This window comes from Falco biarmicus, chromosome 7, assembly GCF_023638135.1.
Source record: "Falco biarmicus isolate bFalBia1 chromosome 7, bFalBia1.pri, whole genome shotgun sequence".
Classification (NCBI taxonomy): Eukaryota; Metazoa; Chordata; class Aves; order Falconiformes; family Falconidae; genus Falco; species Falco biarmicus.
The window spans coordinates 24,477,274-24,498,066 of NC_079294.1; the positions used below are offsets into that span (position 1 = coordinate 24,477,274).

At 40.5% G+C, this 20,793-nt stretch overlaps 2 protein-coding genes across 15 annotated transcripts in view; one reads left to right on the forward strand and one right to left on the reverse strand.

Moving 5' to 3' along the window:
* Positions 1-3,776, forward strand: part of CD44 (CD44 molecule (Indian blood group)) — a 58,736-nt gene extending 54,960 nt beyond the window's left edge. For all 13 annotated transcript variants that reach the window (XM_056345914.1, XM_056345916.1, XM_056345919.1 and 10 more), the window contains one exon: positions 1,023-3,776. In XM_056345914.1, coding sequence (XP_056201889.1) covers positions 1,023-1,239 — 217 coding nt within the window. In that variant the 3' untranslated portion in view covers positions 1,240-3,776. The remainder of the gene's footprint in view (positions 1-1,022) is intronic.
* Positions 3,777-10,332: 6,556 nt separating this feature from the next.
* The window catches only part of SLC1A2 (solute carrier family 1 member 2), a 99,436-nt gene continuing 88,975 nt past the window's right edge, over positions 10,333-20,793 (reverse strand). For both annotated transcript variants that reach the window (XM_056346892.1, XM_056346891.1), the window contains exon 11: positions 10,333-19,390. In XM_056346892.1, the coding sequence (XP_056202867.1) occupies positions 19,316-19,390 (75 nt within the window). In that variant the 3' untranslated portion in view covers positions 10,333-19,315. The remainder of the gene's footprint in view (positions 19,391-20,793) is intronic.

The window sequence follows — 20,793 nt, forward strand, 5'->3', positions numbered from 1 at the left end:
GAAGACAAATGCCATAATGCCAGATGTCCCCCCCTTCCTTCTTCTTCCCCCAGTTCATATACTCAGCATGATGCCGTATGGAATATCCCTGTGGCTAGCTTGGGCCACCTGTCCTGGCTGTGTCCCCTCCCAATCTCCTCCGACCCTCCAGCTCTCTCACTGGCAGGGCCCGAGAAACTGGAAAGTCCTTGATTTAGCATAAACATCACCCAGCAACAGCTAAAGACATCAGTGTGCTATCAACCCTGTTCTCACATCAGAGCCAAAACACAGCACTGTACTAACGACTAAGAAGAAAATTAACTCTGTCCCTGCTGAAAGCAGGACAACTGGTGATTTCTTTACAAGAGTGTGTGTGTGTGTGTGTTAATCCAGAGCTACATATAGAATTTATTGGGCAGCACTACAGTGGGTAACTTTAAAAGCACAGTAGCTATTTCCAACCTTGATATCATAAAGAGCTATGCTGTTAATAATAGCAAGAGTAGTTATTTCCTTGCTGTTGGCAAGCTTCTAGGCCTGACATGCTAATACAAGGAAGGAAAAAGTTATCTTGTATAATGAGGCGAGCACTTGATCCAAACTTTTTGCTATCTCAAGTACTTGAACACTTTCAAAGGTGTGGTCCCAACTCTGGACTTAGAAGGACCCTGTCCTTATAGTGGGATATCTAAAAAGTTCATAAATGCTATATATCCAAATGTTAGAAAATATTTTCTAGCTTTTAGTAATGAATGTTATTCCTATCTGTAGTAACAAAAGATACAAATTGAATAAGTAAGCTCCTGCCAAATTTTATGAGCATAATGGTGGATGCTTTCAAAACCAAATTATGTACTATGGAGAAACTGTATGTTTTGCATTGTATAAGTGTGCACTGGCAGACACAACTGTCATTTCCTCGGCACTGGCAGAACAAGTTTCATTTCCAAGCACCTTTTCCTAAATAGTGACTTTCCATTTTTTTCTTATTTGTGTTAGTCTCCATTTATAGTACTTACTTTCTTTTTATTTCTTTCTAGATGTGGACAGAAGAAAAAGCTAGTGATTAACAACGGCAAAGGGGCAGTGGAGGACAGGAAGACAAGTGGATTAAATGGAGATGCCAGCAAATCACAAGAAATGGTGCACTTAGTTCATAAAGAACAGTCAAATGACCGAACAGGAGCATGTGACGAATTCCTGACCATTAATGAAACACAAAATCATCAGGAGTTTGACATGAAGAGTGGAGTGTAACAGTAGCAAGTTGCCAAGTAGATCAGAGCTGGGGAAATCAAAATCACATGGAACCTGGACAGGAATTCACAGATGCACTGTGCTACTGATGTCTTTTGAACATAATTAAACATAAGTTTTATTCATTTTTAATCACTTTTAAATGATGTCTGATTTACAAAATTGACATTTGCTTTCTGAAATAAGCCCCCAAGAGCTGCCTAATGTCGTCAGTTCCCATTTCCTACACAGAGGACACTCACTGTGTCCTGGGTGTTAGGAGGCATACAAGTTTACGTCATTGTTCCCCAGATGGAGGGTCTTCGCTGTGCGGAGCTGCAGAAGTATCCAGTCACTCCACCTTACAGGCATTTAAGGTACTAAACTTGCCATGGTACAAGAGTAAGTGAGGAACAAATGTCAAGACCAAAAATCAAGTTTAAATCAAAACGGCCTCCTATACAATGTCCAAAACATCTGAATCCTTCAGCAATGCCTTCCAAATGGGAAGAGCAATAGGTGCATTCAGAGTCTGCCAGTATAAACAAAAAGTGATGTTTTAAAACGATTTATGGCTTGGTCTGCAATAAGGGAAACCCAGAAGGACAAAATTTATTTATCTTTGTTTTTAAATGCCTATGAGCATACAGCAAGTCTTCTTGGGAGGGGGAATAAGGAGATTGAAACATGAGCTGATACCTAATAAATTTCTGTACTTTATTATCCTAACAATCTGTACAGTTATCCTTGAGTTTTTGAGGTGTTCATTGCTTTTCCCCCTCCTTCCTTCAGTTGTCACAGTTTGTGCATGTTTTTAATGAGGCTGTTAGTTAGGAGAATGAATAAAACAGAATGACCCCAGCTCTATCACACATGCACAAAACAAGCAATTGGAGGTCGTTAGGGAAGATGAAAGTATTTTATTTCTAAAGAATAGGTCTCTATCATCTGCTCCATTTTACTTAGGAGATGCTGAGCCTAGTAAAACTTGTTTCCCCTGTAACAATTATGTTACACCAGTTTGCTGATATTTTGAAAGTTACATTTCCATGATCTTGCTCACTCTGAATTCTATTTCATCCATGTTTTTCCCTCTGCTTTTTAAAAATACCGAAACAAACATTCTTGCTTATTGGTACCAGAAGTTCAAATTCTACAGAAAAGATCAAAGAAAACTAAAGGAAACTCTGCCAGCTATGTAATACAGCAAAGGAGCCGCAGCTGTATTGTTACATGCTTTTGTTTTGTCCTTATGTGTCTGTTATGTAAAGTATTTGTATTAAGCTATGATGCTGTGCATTGTATCAAGATGAATTGTCAGAAAAAAAATTATATACTACCAGTGGTCTGTGCCATTTTTAAGAAAGCATATTGGAATGGAGGGAGAATGATGACTTTTAATTGGGCTGCCTCAAGAAGATTCAAGTAAAAACAATCTAAGGTAATTGCGACCAGTGGTCTGTGTCAGCTGTGGGGTGGGGAATGTCCTGTAGTAGCATTATTCAAGTGTTCCTGTTCACAGACCATAGCACCTCCTTCGAAACTGCTCTGCTAAAGCATGTTATTTTATGTTCTCCATCTGAAGCAATTTGGAGGATGAGTATTCAGCTGGATAAATACTAACATTAGCTAGCACTGGAACATAAAGCACAAGACTGTTGATTATATTTCTCAGTCACAGCTCTCCAGAAGTTTCCCATGTGTTTCATCAACTTGCTCAGTGCCCTGGTGTCTGCAGGCAGATCTCCTCAGGGGCAATTTACACCTGGGCAAAAGGTCCCAAGAGGAGGTGTAATTTTATAGTACACATAGGATGATTTCTGACTTTATGTAGGTCAGCATTTTTCATCTATGAACACAGCTTGTGGTCCAAACGTGTTCAAATAAGCTTCAGCTAATAGAGTCAGGGTGATTTACACTGTCAGTACTTGTGGTCCACTGTCAAACTTCTCAGACTTTTGATGTATTTTAATACTGAACTGTGTAGTGGGAAGTTTTTTGACTCTGCATTGATTTTTGTTTAATTCCTGTAATGTTTTAAAGCAAGCTTTTCTATTTGTCATTATAAATCAAAACGATCTGTTGAAGGCTGTGTTTAAACTGGTGTTATGTACTCATTTCACTAAAGATGGACATCCAGAGTAAGAATTATTCCTCTCTTTAAATCCTAATCGGATATGGTTTAATCAAAAGGAGACATTTCATTGTCTTGAAGGCTGAATTTTTCCACAAAAAAACCCAAAAGGCTGTGGCATGATATTCATCTCCCTATTCAGATATTTAATGGAGAATTCCACAAACTCCTTCTAATTTATCTAATGTTCAGTAGCTATAAATGCACAGACAACACTGTTTGGCTTCTTTTTATATTTTTAGGTAGGGAGATGCTCAAGTTGTCTTTATAGAGGCGATGCCATTTTTTTATATATGCTGATTCTTTTTAGATCATGTCATGTAATTCATGTGTAATTAAGTCTCATTATAGTTTCAAAACTAGTTGGCCATTTCATATGTGTAATATAGTAAGTATTTTTATTAATCTTGGTTTTATTATTTGAGGGGTTGTTTGTTGTGTGTTGTATTTTTTTATAGAGAGCGCTTGATATATTTGCATATTTATTTAACAGATTAATCCAAATGAAAGAAAATATTATCTCTAAATTGTAACTAGAAATAGTATTTCTAAAAGCACATTGAAATGTAAAATAAGGTTCCAAAAATAAACTTGATTCCACATTGAGGATAAAAAGTAAGACCAGCATTATTAGTGGGAGAGAGGTATTCAGCAGGATAGTTGTGTTTAGTACTGGTGAGCTGAGGGTCATTTTTTCTGTTTGCAAACTCTAAGCCAGGCTCAGCTGAATCTGTGTGACCATTTCTTCTCTGCCAGCCTCCCATAGCTTCCTCAGGTGCTCTGGGAGTTAACAATTAACTCAGCTTCCCTCTAGAAGCAGACAGCTGGGTCCAGTTTGAGATCAACCCCATAATATCTTGACGACTGTTCCTGGCTCACTGAACTGATGGGATTTGGGAGAGCGCAGCACCCAGCAAGAACCAGCCATTCCTTCAGGCAGCTGACGGACAAGTTGGGTCTTGGTCTGTCCTTGGTGCCTGGAAAGAATGAGGATCTCTCCTTAAAATGCTGAGGAGACCAGAGAGGACCTAAACCAGACCCTGTGATCAGCTGGTGCTATTCCTTTGTCTTAAACAGTTTTAAAGAAATGTAATCCAGACCACCTCTCTCATGGAACTACTGTCTAAAGCAGTAAGTATATTTAACAGAGGGGTTGTATGTTTTATGAGAATGTAATATTTTCATTGGTCAGTCTGGGGTGATTGTTTTACCTGTATTTTCTTGAAGACCTTACAAGGAACGTTTGGTTAAAGCAGAGAAAGGTTATGCGGCCATCAGGTCTGCCTCCGTGGATGGTTAAGGTCTTTCCACAACATCGGTCTCAAAATTATATTTCTGCACGTTTCCCATGTGATAGGGGTGTCTTTTGTATGTCCTTTGTCAACAACAACGACAGCATCTGTGCTAAGGAGCTTGAAACACATTGCCTGGAGTATTATTAAAGGACAATTACCAAGTGCCTCTTCAGCACATAGGAAAAAAGCTAGGCAGGGACAGAGTACATCACCCTGGTTAGGGCTGATCCTCATTGCTCTTTTTGTAGACAATCCTCTGACAACTGTGTTCTGCTTCAGCATACGTAGACGCTAGGGTATTTTGTAAGTCAGTAGGGTTTATTTTATGCTATATTAGGCCATTGGCAATAATTATTTCTCAGTCTTATTAAACGATTCAAGGTTCTGACTTCTCTGGTTGCAAGAGACTTGATTAGTCAAATACAAACCCTTTGGGTAACCACAGGTGCTGACTAGTTTTCCCCTGTGGAGGGGAAAAGGACAGAAAGGTGGCAGGAAAAGTGCTGGGCTGGGCTGTTCCTTACGGTGCAGTTCCACCTGTGTGGGAGTGGGTGACAAACCTTTTCCTTTCAGGGGGCAAGATTTGTGCAAAGGTGCTTTTGGGGTGGGAGCTCTGGGGGATCAGGGACGGAGGGAGGATGAGGTCACTGGCAGAGGAAGTAAAGTGAGAGTGAAATTTCTGTGCTGCTGCTACCGGGAAAGTCCCTCCAACACCCCCAGGACTTTGGCACTTCAGTGTTTCACAGCTCTGAGAAGGAAAAAAGAATTGGCCTTTTGCTGTGAACCCACCACCACCAAATGACCCTCTACATTCACTACCTCATTTGCAAACCGATTTTGAATAATTTTCCCCTGGTAGCTTATTTCTCATTATTACTATGCCATGCTGCATGTGGCATCCGCCAAAACCATGTTGAGACCAAGCAGCTGTGACGATGACAAATGAGAGGCAAAGCACAAATTTAGCAGAGATGAGTAACAGTTTCTTTCGTACAGCACAGAGACTACTTTTTGTCTTCCCTGTCTCGCCCATTTGGAGTAAGGTTAGCAACGGCAAGATTTCGAGAACTTTTCTCTTCTTGCTCATCTTCCTGTTTTGAAAGTACCAGACTTACACAAATCTTCACATAGGTCAAATGTGCTGCTGCATAGTTTTTTGAAAAGTTGAAGCTGATGAGGCAAACCTATCATCAGAGAAGCTCTCCTGACCTCAAGGGCGCTGGTTATTGTTAAAGTGCAAGTAAAGCAGAGGCAGTGAAAGCTTTACATATGCTTTAAACACGGCCTTCTTTCAAATTTGTCTGGATGGTTCCAGCAAGCATTAAAAAGGTTTTGCCTGAGCAACAGTTTCAAGGAGCCTCAAACTTTTTATTAAACTTCTTACTCTACAGGCAAAAGGGTTTTGGATGAACAAGTGGATGGATGAAACTCATTTTCACACATTCCCTGCCACACAGATCTGTGTGTGGTACGCCAATGTGAATGTCATTAGTTTTGTCTTTTCTTTCAGAAAAAAAAAAAATAATGAAGTTTTGGATCAAAACGAGTCTACAAAGACTGTCAAATGAGAAGATGACTTTTTTGTTTTCAGAAATAGACATAGTTTTAATATCTCGGATAGAAGATCTAGCTGTGCAAAATTACTTCTTTGTTTTGAAGATTCACCATGCTTAATACATAATATGGCTTTCCTTTTGTACTAAAATGAAACTCCTACAAGTAATTTATTTCCCATTGTAAAAAATGTCTGTGTAAATTTACAGTAAAATAGGACTTGTCAAGTCAAATAAGATCTGAGATAAATTAAAGTGTATCTATCCGAAAACCCTCAAGCATTTTTTAGAATATTACTGAAAAATCTCACTCTGAAACACCCACCTAACTCGGGCTTTAGCATCTTTTTTCTGGTGCTGAAGCTGAAGCAAGAGGCTGCCTTGTAGGTGATGCCAGAGGCACAGCTGAAGTTAGGGGCATGTAGGCTGGCAGTGGGAAATCAGCACAGAGCTCACAGGCAGCAGAGCCGCTGTACATCCGACAGGCTCCAGGTCTGCTGAGTGAGTCATGAAGGCCTTCAGACTCCCAGAGCAACCCAGGGCAGAAAAGGATGAGAAAAGGCGTTTTCCACCTCTTCTCCAGAAGCTCTAGGTTTTGTACCTGGCATCTGAAAGCCTTGCCTCAGACAATCACGTTAGGGTGAGATCAACTTCAACACCCATATGCTAGTCTCACATTGCAATGTATGAATGGTTTGGTTACAGCAGAGTTTTAGCTTTAAATCTAAATTTACTTGCAGTCGTTGGTGTGCATCTAGCTTCTGGCACCACATACTCAACAGGCTCTTTTGTTTTTCCTGGCTTAATCTGAAAAAAACCCCAAAAAACTTAGATCATTTTCTGTGACCACATTTTCTTTGCATGAATCGAGACTCCAGGCTTTAATTTTACCCAGAACAAACAGTAATAAACTGGGTATGTTTTGCCTTATGATTGTATGTTAAGTCTGAGTTTATATTCACTACTTTTTATCAGCCCCTGTTTTTTAATAACAAGCATCTGGTTCAGGGCTGCTGCTGCAGACTGCTGGCAGCACTCTTGTGCAGCTAGCTCAGAGAGGCAGTTTTCAGCAGCTTTCAGCCTGAGCCTGTGGAATGAGTGTTTCTAAGGTGAGCCTGTTGTAGCTGAGCCCCGCATCCAAACCACAGTGATCTTGGCTGACAACAGCACAAGAAGGGGGAGAAAAGCCCTCCTGCAAGTGCTCTGGACTATAAACATCAACGATACAAGCCTCATAGCGAATCTCTAGAAAAAGTACGTTAAGATCATTTTACTTTTCAGATGTACAAATGATTCACTGTTTTGACTTTTTTCAAGCTCTGGCAATGTCATGTCTAAATGCTGCCTGTTTATCTGTACCCTGGTGTTCAAGTACATGGGGTTTGTTTTATGTTAAAATTGGTTTACGATCATTCATTCAATGAAGCATGTTTTTTTCTGCAGCAATGGGTCATCAGATTCACCAGTGGAGACTAGTTTATAGTTACTGGGTACTTCCCTGCAGTTGTTTTGTGGTTCATTTTCTAGTTAATGTTTCTTTCGTTCACCAAGAGAATCTGAAATGAACTCCAGGTAAGGATGCTTGTTTGTTTAGCCAGTGACTTAAAAACCAAACGTACCCTCCATTCAAGAAGGGTGACTTTCCCTGCTGTGTAGAGGACAGGTATAAAGCCTATCCACTGGTTACATGCCGGTCAGAAATGGGAGGCACAAGGTCCAGAGCACCAGCTTGCTGCTGGTTCACTGCAAGGGCGCGGGGGCTTCCTCGGGGAGCCTTGTTTAGGGCCATCGTCATTCATGTGGAGCAACACCTTCAAAAATCAGTGCTAAAAAATAAGTTAACAAAGCTTATTTGATCCTAGGAATTTAGGCAATATATGTAACCTAGGTGAAATGAGGGAATGCATTTGAGTGCATTTCCTAGCCTGGCCCCTCTTCTCTCCCCTTCGCAGAGTGGGAGTCAGCTGCCTTTTCTGTCACAACTCCACAGCGGCATTTCTCCAGTGGTGTCTGTGGACCACAGGATAGTGATCCATGGAGTACTTTCAGACACCCCAGTAAGGAAACAGTCAAATGGAGGTAGATGTCTCTACAAATGGCTGCAGGAAAGGCAAACGTATTTTATGGTTCGCTCACGAGTGAGAATGAATAGCACACCACTGTGAAAGACAGACTCTGGGCTGCTTTGCTAAATACTCATCCTTGTACTACTCATCCTTTAACTACAGTTACAGAAGCACTGTAAACAGTGTGAGGCCTTGTGCCCCTGGATCCCACCCCCGCAAGTTTTGGTGGGCAGCGGTCACTTTGTAATTTATCTGTCTACACAGACACGTTTTTCTTATCACCGCAGGACCTGCCTGCCTTGCTAACCCTACCGCGACTGCAAGCCCTGGTCTTGCACATGATGTGTTTTCCTTCCCGCGCCTGCTGCGGCGGTGGAACGGTGCGGTGGCACGGTGCCCATGCTGGGCAGTATCTGGCCATCTGCCAGGGCTGGGGACCTGCTGCAGCTTTGTGTGCCCGCACGGGGCTCTGCACAGCTCTGGGGAGCTTCGGAAGCCTGGCAGCACCGAACCATGCCCAGGTACTTGTATGTTCTTGCACTGGAAGCAGTTGCTGCAATAACCCTTGCTAGCCCAACTCAGTGTCATTTTTAATGTTGTTTTCCTCCTAAAACACTGCAAGTTGGGGCCACCTGTTTCTTTCATATCCTTGTCCTGTTTACATGCACTAATAGAAAAGAGAAGACTGTTAAAGGTTTAGCAACCCTCAAGTGTTCTCTCGGTTTTTCTTTCATGCCTGAGAGGGTCCGTGACTCACTGTGCTTTATAGCACCTATAGCAGATGCTTTCCTGTAGAGAGGGACACATTCCAGATACAAAGACACTCCTGAAATAACCTTTTTCTCTAAGACTGAGGACATGTAGAAAGAGGGCACACAAGGGGCTTGCAAGGAGGGACAAATCCATATAATTGCAGCATTGGGTCCTGCATGGGTTGGGGTTTTTAGGTCATTCTTGCAGAAACATTGCTTTAAGAAAAGCATCAAACATAAATCACAGTGTAGAGTCTTTAATTTCAAACTTTTTGGCATGATGTGGAACAGAGGAATAACGACCTTTTATGGTAGGAATTTGAACGTACACAGTGCACATAAAATACCTGATGGGGAATCCTGAGCGCAACAAACATCAGTGAGGAATTCTACATCAGCAGCACACATTTATTAACAGTGCCTGTTGATGAGGCCACATCAGGATGTTTCCGCCTCTGGCAGAAAGCGGCAACGTGGTACAGCAATGGCAGCAGCTAGCTTGGGCCTCAAATGTCTCTTTTGCCAAAAGATCTTCCCAGGGCCGGGTCAGGACTTCACTCGGTAGTGACTGCATGGGCAGGCTGCCAGCTGGAGCACTGCCAAAGCCACTTCCTGACGTGCCTGGATTTTCATTGGAAACTTATCAAGTGGATGCTGGCCTTGGTTAGATTAGTAAGAAGCAAGCCCAAGGTTGTGCAGACTGTTAAACCTCACAACCCGGGTTTTTGTTATGTGTCTCGCTCACACAACGGTAGTTACACTATTTCCGTAACGTGTGCTACTCTGAGCATACACGTCTAAGCTTTCTCTCCATTCTTAGCAACGGCCAGTCCTCCGGGCCATGGTTTACTCCGTGAGCATCTCTTAATTCATGTACTAAATAGAGTTGGTTTCTTTGCAAAGTGCTCCAGGGGTTCAGCTACAGGAGTTATTTATTGACTTTTTTAGAAGGGCTTTGAGGAAGACACTTATTTTTCAGCAGCCAGGAGAGGCAAGTAGATTTCTAAAGCAAGTGCAACCGTTGCACTGTATCCTCCTGCCCTTCTAACATCTCTTCCCACTTCTCTAGACTTCGTTGCCAAGAACTGTAGTTAGTGCACCCTGGCCTTTGTGGCAAATGAGCTCAGTTGCAGCCAGCACCCCGGAATATGTGAAGGATATAGTGAGGGGTGAGATTTCTAACCTTATGTCAAAGTCAGGTCCACCTCCTACCCTGCCTGCAGTTTTCAGGCACCAGACTGCGTTATCTGAGCTCCTACCCAAAGCATCCCTGTATTGAGCCCAGGCTGACATGAAAACTACACATATAAGCCATGAAAATTATGAATCAACATTTATTGATGATATGTACATAAGAGGTACAACACTTAGTGAAATACTATATTCTTAACTATTTCCAGTACAGAAGCAATGTCTAGTTTATTTTATACGCGAAAGTTACAGAAATCAGTTCACACCGTAAGAAAGCATTAAAAGCAAATGACTACTGATTATTGTGAGGAAGAGAGGATCTGAACTACAAAAATAGACTCAAGTCTATGAGGCATTCCAACTACAATATACAAGATCAGAGCCCAGAGTTGGGAGAATTGTTATCATCTGCATTCATTAGTTTTTAAACAAACTGTGCTATAGATACTGTACAGTATGTCATTTCAAAATCTGGGGAACTTCTTGTGTGTAAGGGAAACACCAACCTTATCCCTCTTCCTTTTTATCCTTTTAACATGAAACATCTGAAAACATTCCAGCTTGTGCCTGGTCGCTTTGAAGAGGGAGCCAGAGGTGATGACTAGGCAGCACACAGCACTGCAGCGTGCGGTTCCTACTGTAGCATCGTAATGGGGCTCACCAAGCAGGACACGTTCTGTGCTTTGGGGCCCGATTTTGATCTCCTACTCACAGGGGATGATTATATTGATGAGATCCAGGCCCAGGGTATCTAGAAACAAACCAGCTTCTTCTCACTGTCCCAAGCTCTTTCAGAACCACCTTCAGGTTTTGCCCCAGAAAGGTCTTATTTTCTTACAGATCTGCACTGTAGCCCTGATTTCAGGAGATTTTTGCCACTGACTATATAGTTTGTACGTCCGTTTTATGATCAGACATACTTTATGTAAATAACAGGCCTGTACAACAACCACGGTAGCTTGAGAAGCATTTAGCTTAGCAGCCCGCTGCTGCCTGCAGCCTTGCCCACTCACAGCCCTGTGACTGCACTTGCTTCGCTGGCGTCTGTGGTCAAGGAGGAACTGGAAGTGACTCAGAGGTATCCTTCGATGCTGTGACGTGACTAAGGGCCGAGTGATTCACAGTGCATGAAGAGTCAAAAGCAGCCAGGGCATCCAGCAGGAACACAGTTAGATGGATTTTCCCTTATTCATTGTGCCAATTTAAATAGTGACTTATTAAACTTCTGGTGATAAGAGTCCCAACATTTCAAGCAAACAAGAAGAAAACAAAACAGAAACCAGTAATTCTAGGTGAACATTAATTCTTAATGCTTAACAACTGCATTTACAAGGCAGCAAATCGATGCTGGGATTGCTTTCACTCACTGCCGGGGAACTACGCACATGCAGGTACTAACACATACCACACTGGTTAGACAGCTGAAAACTCAAAGTAACATTTACAGTAAGTTGGCTGCATACATGATTCTGAATGTTATCAGAACAGGATACTCCCTAACAGGCAGATAAAGCAGTTACTACTACAACCTCATCAGCTAAAGGGCTAAAAGGAAGCAAACTCAGATACAAATGAAAAACAGAAAGTAGAACAAAGTTTTAAAAGACAGTCCAATTTTCTACTATGGCTCAATACACAGACACCAATTAAATTAAATTAAAGCACTGCTACATATACTGTATACACCATTTCACTGAAATTACACATTGATAGCTACGTTATCTACTCTAAGTGCAGAGAGGCACTGGACATCATGCTTTAACAAAATGTCAAAACTGGTATCAATAAGGTTTTACAGCTATTAGTAACTCAGCACAACTCTACCTGTGGTTCCTAGTAAGATAATACCTGGTACATCTGATTTAAAATACAAGAAAGAGATTAAAATACAAGGGTATACCAACACACTTCCTATATGTGTATCTACTAGAAATTTTGTCTCCAAAACCTCAGCAGAATAACATGGCCCCATAGTTTTCTGAATAGTTGAAGTATCAGTCACACTGGGACAACAGTACTTGCTATTCAATGTTTCCTTTGTTTTGGATCACAGTCAAAGAGCTAGTAGGCCATAAAAGATTTTTCTTGATGTAATTGTTACGAATATTTATATTAACTTATTTTTATTCCTCTAAAAACTGTTGCTTGTTAATCAAATAGAAATTATCATAGCCACAGACTTCATGCCAACAGGTATTTGCCCAATGGGAACAGATGACCATGATAGAGAAGCAACTGTCACTTGTCCTGGTCAAAAAATAGAGTGGTTGTTCTCTTTAAAATACATAAGAAAGCAGGAGGTATTTGTACGGATGCTACCCAATTACATTGGTCCCGTGGTGATGCTGTTGGTCCCTTTTCAAAAAGGCAAAGGCAGACGGCCAAATCATGAACTCTTTCCACAGGCTGAACTCATATACACTGGATTATAGCAAGATGGACTGGGTACCTGATAATGTACTTCCTGCCCACCCAGATCTCCAGTTTTCTATAAACTGTATTCTGAGTCAGTCAGTTACACATGATCAGATCCTAAGAAAGAACTGCAGGATTTGGCAAAGGTAACACCAGAGGAAATGACAAAAGTGAGGGACGATTGCCCAAGACAGTCAACCTAGAAGATTGTTCAGATTATTACAACATTGTTCCATAATGAACTGCAGCATTTAAGGACATCTTGAAATACCTATTTAACTTCTTGCATTTTGTGCTTTGTTTATAATTCATCACTGAACATAACACAAAAATACTTCATTGATCCCAAATGTTATAAGAAAACTGTTTTTTTTCTAAGGTACAGATCACCTTTAAAGGACTATCCCCATACCTTATACGGTCATATAGAAAGTATTATAAGAAAATATTAGTGTGTCTGTAAATTACAGATACTAGGTAATTTAGTTCTGTCTACACTGTAGTTTCCAGAGAACAAGTACAAACCCCTAAAACATGTATTAATAAGTAAATCAGTATTGAGCATATAATATTTAACAATATAAATACATATGCAGCTTTTTCTCATGCATTCTACAAGTTAGGGTTCACACCAGATCATTGGGAATGGGATATATTTAAGAAAGGAGCAGGATGGGCTGGGTGGAAGTGTATGCAATTGTCTTTAAGAAGGAAGGACAACCTGTAGTACACAAGAACTCACGAGCCCATAAAAACACAAAAATGGTAATGCTATAATCTACAATACTGACTGCAAAATCAATTTGTAAACACGGTTTGCATACAGTCTTTGAAAAACTGCAGAAAAAAATAGAAAAGAATAATACAAAAATCCCTGCAAACTATATTATTTATGTACAAAGCAATATACAGGTACGAGACTATCCAGGTTGTGTGATGCTGCCTGTGACAGTTTCCCTTCATGTAATGGTGTGCGCCACAGAGCATCATTAAAAACAATTGCAGGCCTCCAGAATTTTGAAAAATCAGACTAGAAGGACTGGACATTCTGGCATTGATCAGCATGGGCTCTGCAGCAGAATGCAGCTAGAAGAGGAAGGGGCTCAAAGGTTGGGTGAGAAGTCTCACAAGTTTTCTTGCCTCCCCAAATCCTGCATTAGCCTGTTGGTGATTCCCATCCTGGGCTAGTAGAGACCTACTCAGTGTCTCAGTCGTATGCTTTAGATTTTTTCAATGTTTGGAGCCTGGGTTTTCCATAAGACTCATTGTTGCAACTGCACAACCACCCTATCCGTTAGGATTTGTATCAACCGGTAGTGGGAAGTCACCAGGTTTCCCCCGAGCAGGGGAGCACGTGCAAGGAACGGTTTCCTAGAGCCTCGTGCCAAGGAGCCCACTCATACACAAAGTAAAAGAATTACCAGCACCTGGGCATCAGCAGCGGTTTGACCCATTAATAGCAGCAGAATTCAATTTAACGTCAAACTATAAGGAGGAAAAAATGAGGGAGGCACCCACTGCCCAGCCTGTGCCCAGGCACTGCTGGGGTCATTGCCGGGAGTCCTGCCTTGGGTGTGCCGAACTGCAGGACCTGTGCTTTGTCTGCGGACCGCAGAGACACAGCCTTGGCGCCTACGTGGGAAGAAATAACAATGACTTTGAAAGGAATATGTACTAAACACACTGTCTCAGGTAAACTGTAAGCAAGAACGTAACATAACATGGTGAAGCTGAACAATTTGTTTACAGCTGGACTGCTGCTTTGACACTTCGGTATTGCAATGCTCTTTTTTTTCCCCAGTACTTTAAGCTACACTCTCTATATCATTATTCAGACAAAGGAAATTGGGTAAATATTTTTCCTTCAAAGCCATCAATATGATTGGAGAGAAGAATATAACTCATCTTCCCGAGAGGGCTTTCTGCTGGGAACAGCAGCTTCTACATAGTCTTATACGGTGAATTATAGCTGAGGTGAATTGTGCCAATGGACTATATGCCTATCCTAACAACTAACATGAAAAATATCTTAATTGTGGCCTTAGAAGTCACAGTAATAAAATCAAGGATAGTAATCTGGCTCAAAACAGAGTAATATTACAGTACATTTTTATAAAGTGCCCTTATTTGTCCTTCTGCAAATTAGTTCAAATGCAGCAATAAAAATAGACAAATGTAACTTAATGAAATGAGAAACAGTTATATCAAAAGGATTCTCCTGAGCCTGGTCCTAAAGCTCAGATCCTTTTTAAAGATAATTACAGAAGTGAACGTCAGAGGTGAGGTTTAATATTGCCTGTGGTTTTGGGGATTTGTGCGATTGCTGCTGCGTTGCTACAACAAGGCTGCAACAACACAAGTGAAGATGAGGAGGCAAAGAAAATCCAGGCAGTTGCCAGAATAAATATGTTCAAACACTGTTGCTGCAGCTTCTCAGATGAACAGTCTGCTCTTCTGAGTGTCTACTGCTGGAAAACTAATGACCCTGGGAGTGATGGAAAATGAATCAGAAATCTGTATTACTTGTACGCTTTAAAGTGGCATAAAGTTTGGAATTCCATGTGCTTTGAGAAAGAAATTGAGAGCAGCTGTATCTTAGAAAAGAAATGGAAAAAAAAACCTTAATGATAGTCATCCATATTTTTGTGCTGAGTTTTAAATTCATTGCTGGACTTTTAGCATAGAAAAAAGTAGGCAAAAAAGAAGCATTTTGGCAGAAGTCTTCTGGATGTGAGAATCAACGTCATCATAAATCGCAGACAAAGACTATCCCCTAGGATGGGATTGTGAAATATCTTATAACTTAATGGAGACGGGAAGGGATCTGACCTTTCCTGGAAGACCATGATTCCCATAGATTTCAGTGGGGCTTTCACGTAGTCAGAGCACTGCAGGCACAGGTTTTACTATAGCAAACAGTTTTTTGAAGACATACTGAGTTTCTCACTCATTCAAATGGAAGGCGCACATCCCACAATATGGTTCAAATGGCTTATCCCCTACCTGTTTCAAGCACCTTCATGTGAAGACCCGCGCGCATTTCTTACAATGCTGGTGCAGCCTTTATCTTCTAAAGGAAGCAATGAAGAAACAAATTCAGCAGCGAAGTGCTCTACCTCTTCTGTAGCTCTAATGTACAGGATGCTTTAGTTTCAATGAACAGATACTAAGAGCATGGCGACCTAGCTTAAGCAGTAAATGAAAAAAAAAAAAAAAAAAAAAGCAGCAGCAAAAAGCAAAAAAGCCAAAAAAGCAAATGCATAAGCATGTATTTAATTAAGTATGCAATTAACTGAGTCTTCGCCTGGTCTATACTTTTCCATGTGCCCATGTGCCAGTGTCAGCAAACCAGACAGCAAAGGATATCTCAGTTGCACAGACAAGGGTGGGCGTGGGTGTGTGGAACTGACAGAGCAACAAATGAGATGGATATAGAAAGAAATGTTAATTTGTTTAGGAACTACACAGAAAAAAAAAATCGCTCTGCTTTTCCTTTAATTTTGCCACCCTAGCACTGCAAACAAAAGATCGGCTAGATGCAAATTAATGCAACACTCCTGGTGAAACTAAAAGGAGACTGGCCAGTAGCCAGCAATGCCTGCTGAAATGCGAACCCTGTATTAGCTGAAGTGGCTGGTCTCTGGGTTATTTTCTGTTTATTTAGTTAAGTAGCAACCCAGCCTCATGTGGAATGAGCAAATCGAGAAATGCAAGCCAAGAGTGAGTTACATTTTCCCAGAGAAATGGAAAGCTTTTTGATGGTTAAATACAGTGCTGCGCTGGAGTCACACTATATTAAATATTCAGTCAGGCTAAAAACAGAGGAGTATACCAAAAACAACATTTCTCCTTCTCCCACATCCACATTTAAATAGAGAAGTACCATCGTAATTATCTTTTGAAACATCCCTGAGTTACTGTATCTACAGAATTACTATGTTAAAATCACAGTCTGCTATTCTAGTCCTATCAAAAGACCCAAATTTATTCTTCCTTGTGTGGGTGGGGTTTCTCCAGCATCTCATTTCTTCCTCCCCTAATCTCTATCCAAAGAAGCGCTCTTCAAAGGACAATACGTCCCAAGTGGGTAAGTCTAAGCATATTCTAACTGTTTCTCAATAGATAATTTTGTGGAGCTGCCTAGTCACATGTTGCTGGCATCCCTAGTTTTTTCCAACGGCTAAACAGTCTCCGATGACAGCTAAAAGTGCATGGGACCCATTTTTTAAAGGTACTTTCAAGGCAAGCAATCAGTGTGGCTGCTCCTAGGAAACTACTACAGTGAAGAGGAAAAGAAGTCATCTATTAATGGGTGAGCTGTGCCACGAAACAGCTTGAGAATGCTGGATATAAACCGGGGTAAACACTGCATGTTATTCTTGGATATAATTACCACCCAAGTCACAGCAAACTTCACGTTATGTGAGCCAGCACCCTCAGAGCAGGCAACACTTTAGAGTACCTGCACACCATCCCAGGCACATTTCTAGCACATAACCCAGCAGTAAAAATGTCTTTGAATGTAAATTGGGAGAAGCAGCAGTCAGCTATAGGTTAACTCTGAATATCCTGATACCAATGACTGAGGAAAAGAGAAGACAACCTGCCTACCACTTCCTCAAATATCCTACAATTCCATCACTCACACAAAAAACAATCCTTAAAATGCTTCAGGAGGCCTTTGGAAAAGGTCTCCACCTCTAATGCGTGTTAGAGGCCTACAGACTTCACAGTGGTTCAGTATTTGTTAAATTATATCGGCCACCTTGCTTGGGACTGTAGCCACGGCATGCAAATGAGGACAAAATACAATGGCAAGAAAAACATTCCACAACAGCAAATGCTTCCATGAGGGGCACTCCCCCAACGGAGCTGATCTTGCACATGATGATCCATGCCAGTAGCCTTGGCTGGCTCAGGTCTGTGTGCATTTTTGGAGATATTTATATGAATGCAGATGAGCAAAAGCAGATTATATTTATATTTCAATAGCTTCTACAAAGCCAAATACCACTCTACATTTAAACACGTTATTTCTGTTTAAATCCATGACAGGTCTGAGCACAGGCACTGAATGGCCAATTTCCGTAAATGTTTCAACCCTGTTTTCTGACGCTTTTAAGTGTACCATACGCTCATACTCTGATTCGTTCTGAGAACCTCTCAGAGCTCCCCCCAAAACTGCACAAAGCGTATTCTGTGCACAGAGACTCCCAAGGTCGCATGGCTCAGCTTTGCTATAGAACATTGCTAACAGTACAAATAGCATTCAACAGTGCCTTAAAACTGCTGAGTATTAACAAGGACCTTTTAAAGCACTTCACAGGGTAATAATTATCACTCTAATTTCTTCTGACAGGATGAGTCAGCTATGTTGACAAAACACCATCTTGTTAATTCAGATGCCATGTGCTCTAAGATAAATGTATCTGACATTAGAGAGTTATACATGTTTGTTACTCTGCAAAAGACAGAGAGAGAGATGTATATTCAATGTACGGGTCTAAATCCTGAAATCCTGCTTTATTCTTCATTCTGTCCTAACCCTGGCCAAATTCTATTAACCTTATGTGGAATTCAGCTTAGCAATGAATTCAGGATTTAGCCATTCTCTGAAATATGACATATACTTGAAAGATGGCTTTCACTGCACACCAAATGCTACTGATGATTGCATTCAAAAACTTAATTTCTTAGAGCAATGGATTCAGAATTTGTTTATAGCTCATTATCAAATACCCAGTCACGGCAGCCATGATCAGTCTCAGCAGTACCTTACTTGAGTAGTCCAGTCCACACGAGGAATCCCTCTGACATCAGTGGAGCAGGGTGAATAGTAAGGTGCTACCTACTTTAAGAATGACATAACTGAGCCCATGGTATTCTGTATTTTGTACATCAGGCATAAATTTAGTGAAGGAACTACCAACCCTTGTAATACTGCCTTGTACTACATGACGCGTTGTGGTCACAAAGCAGCACAGCCCCAGCATAAGGCTGCACCTGCCCTGGGACAGCCGATAAAAACACATCACATGCGCATACAAATCCAAGGTCTTGTCTTGATGTTAAGTATTAGTTGTACGGATCTAACCAAATGTTTGGGATAATCTACTAACTTCTACACATTAATCTTGTCCCTGGATCTAAGTTCAGTTTAAAGTACAACTAGGCACAAAAATACAGTGCTTGTTATTATTAAAACAAATAGAAATCTTTATGGATATTTTCAAAAGATATTTCAGCCATACAGTGCTAAATAGATCAGGTATGCCACAAGAGTCACCAAAACACTTGAAGGTTTATGTGGTGCTATGTTTCTCTCGTATTTGTGACCCTGAGTCTCTGTAGTGAACCGTACTGGCACTTTGATCTTCCCATTTTGCAGCATTTACATTCTCTGTGTCTTGAATGAAAGGGGAGGTGGGTGAGAGCACATTGCACTGCATGGAGTATTCTCCAGCTGCATCATCCAAACAGTAACACAAGGGAGACAGATGGTTATGTATCATTGCTTGGCAAAGACACTACCATGACTCGATGAGATCTTTGCTAAGTTTCAGTTAAGAAATTAAGTAAGCAGAAACTGTAGCTGTTAAATAGAAAAAAGAGAAATCTTCTTTAATCGTGATATCTTTTGCCAGAAGATAGCTTCAGGGCTTACTAAAGATGGAGCTAGGAACCTCTTCCCTTAGTTTTCACGTTTCCAAGGCTCTTCTTCAACAACACTGAAGTCTGCAGATTTGCCATTGGTTGCCAGTGTTACCTGCAAGTAATTATCATCAACAACCAACTTAAAGGCCAAGGCACTTTGACAAGAAAAGTCATGAGTTTTATATGGAAGATCATGATATTTACAGGAATTACATACACCATGTATTATTATACATGTAAAATGCATTTATTCAGAATTCACAACACTCCCAAATAGTGAGACTCCTGTTCATTTATTATACTGTCTAGAAAACATCAGCAGTAGGAAAAAAGTTCTGTATTTTCTTAGCCTTTGCTGTAGTGTTTTTTAAATAAATATTTCAGATTCTACTCCTTTCTATCTCTTATAGATTTATCTGGATTATTTAAAAAAAAAAGATTTACTTTTTTTTTTATGTAGAAAGCCATATTTTTTCAGTGGAATTCCTTAGCAAAGCAGGATAGCTGATGCAAGGACATGAAAAATATGCAAGGCCAGAATAATCATATAGATGTCTGTCTATACAAACTCACCTACAATTACACCACCTTCAAAGAAATGGAGGAAAAGATACACTGTGAAAGTATCGTTCATTATACCACTATTTCTAACAATGTAGTGAAAGACTTTGACTATAGTCATAATGCTATCTTTGTCTCGCACGTAGTACAGCAAAACAGCACTCTTGCCAGTAAAGGTATGTGTTAAAATTTTTAGGTTTTAAGTATGGTAGAAGACCAATAGTGATCTACAACTCACAGTAAACACTGGCCAGTACATCACATCCCAGAAATCACTATAAATAAACACATGCTTCCAGAAAGATAGCTCCAGCTAAAGGATTTGAAAAATTTTAAAAAGGTAAAATGTCAATTTAGCTTTACAAAAGTGATCTAGATATTTATAATTGGGAGAGAATCTTTCATTTCATCCTAAATGGATGGCTCACTCTTTCCTAACTTACCTTGTAAGGTAACATCCCCAGCTTCAAATGAAAACTTAAAGACAGAGCTGAAATTCCCCATGCTGGATAAACTGGATGCATGGAAGCGTTTTGGGACATGGAAACATGACAAAATGCACTGATTTTTGAAACAAAGTCAAGCTTTTTCTTAGATAATTGAAAGGGGGAAACATGCAAATACAGGAATGAACAGCTTATTCAGAAATGAAAATCACATAGAATCATGTGAAATATGATAATAAAAAAAATACAAAAATATCGTGCAGTAACCACCACTCTACCCCCGTATAAAGGTAAACTACTCATTAATTATATACATTGACCATGCAAAATTATAAACTAATAATGTTATATATTGAATTTATTACAGAAAGTAAACAGAAAGGACATGCTAGTAGATTACCTTTTCCAAATTCTGACCAGAGTTGCAGTGAGCTTTTCAACCCACCAGTGCATTTGACAGGATGAAGATATGTCTCTTCAGATTTAACAGCTGGCTGTTTTGAAGCCC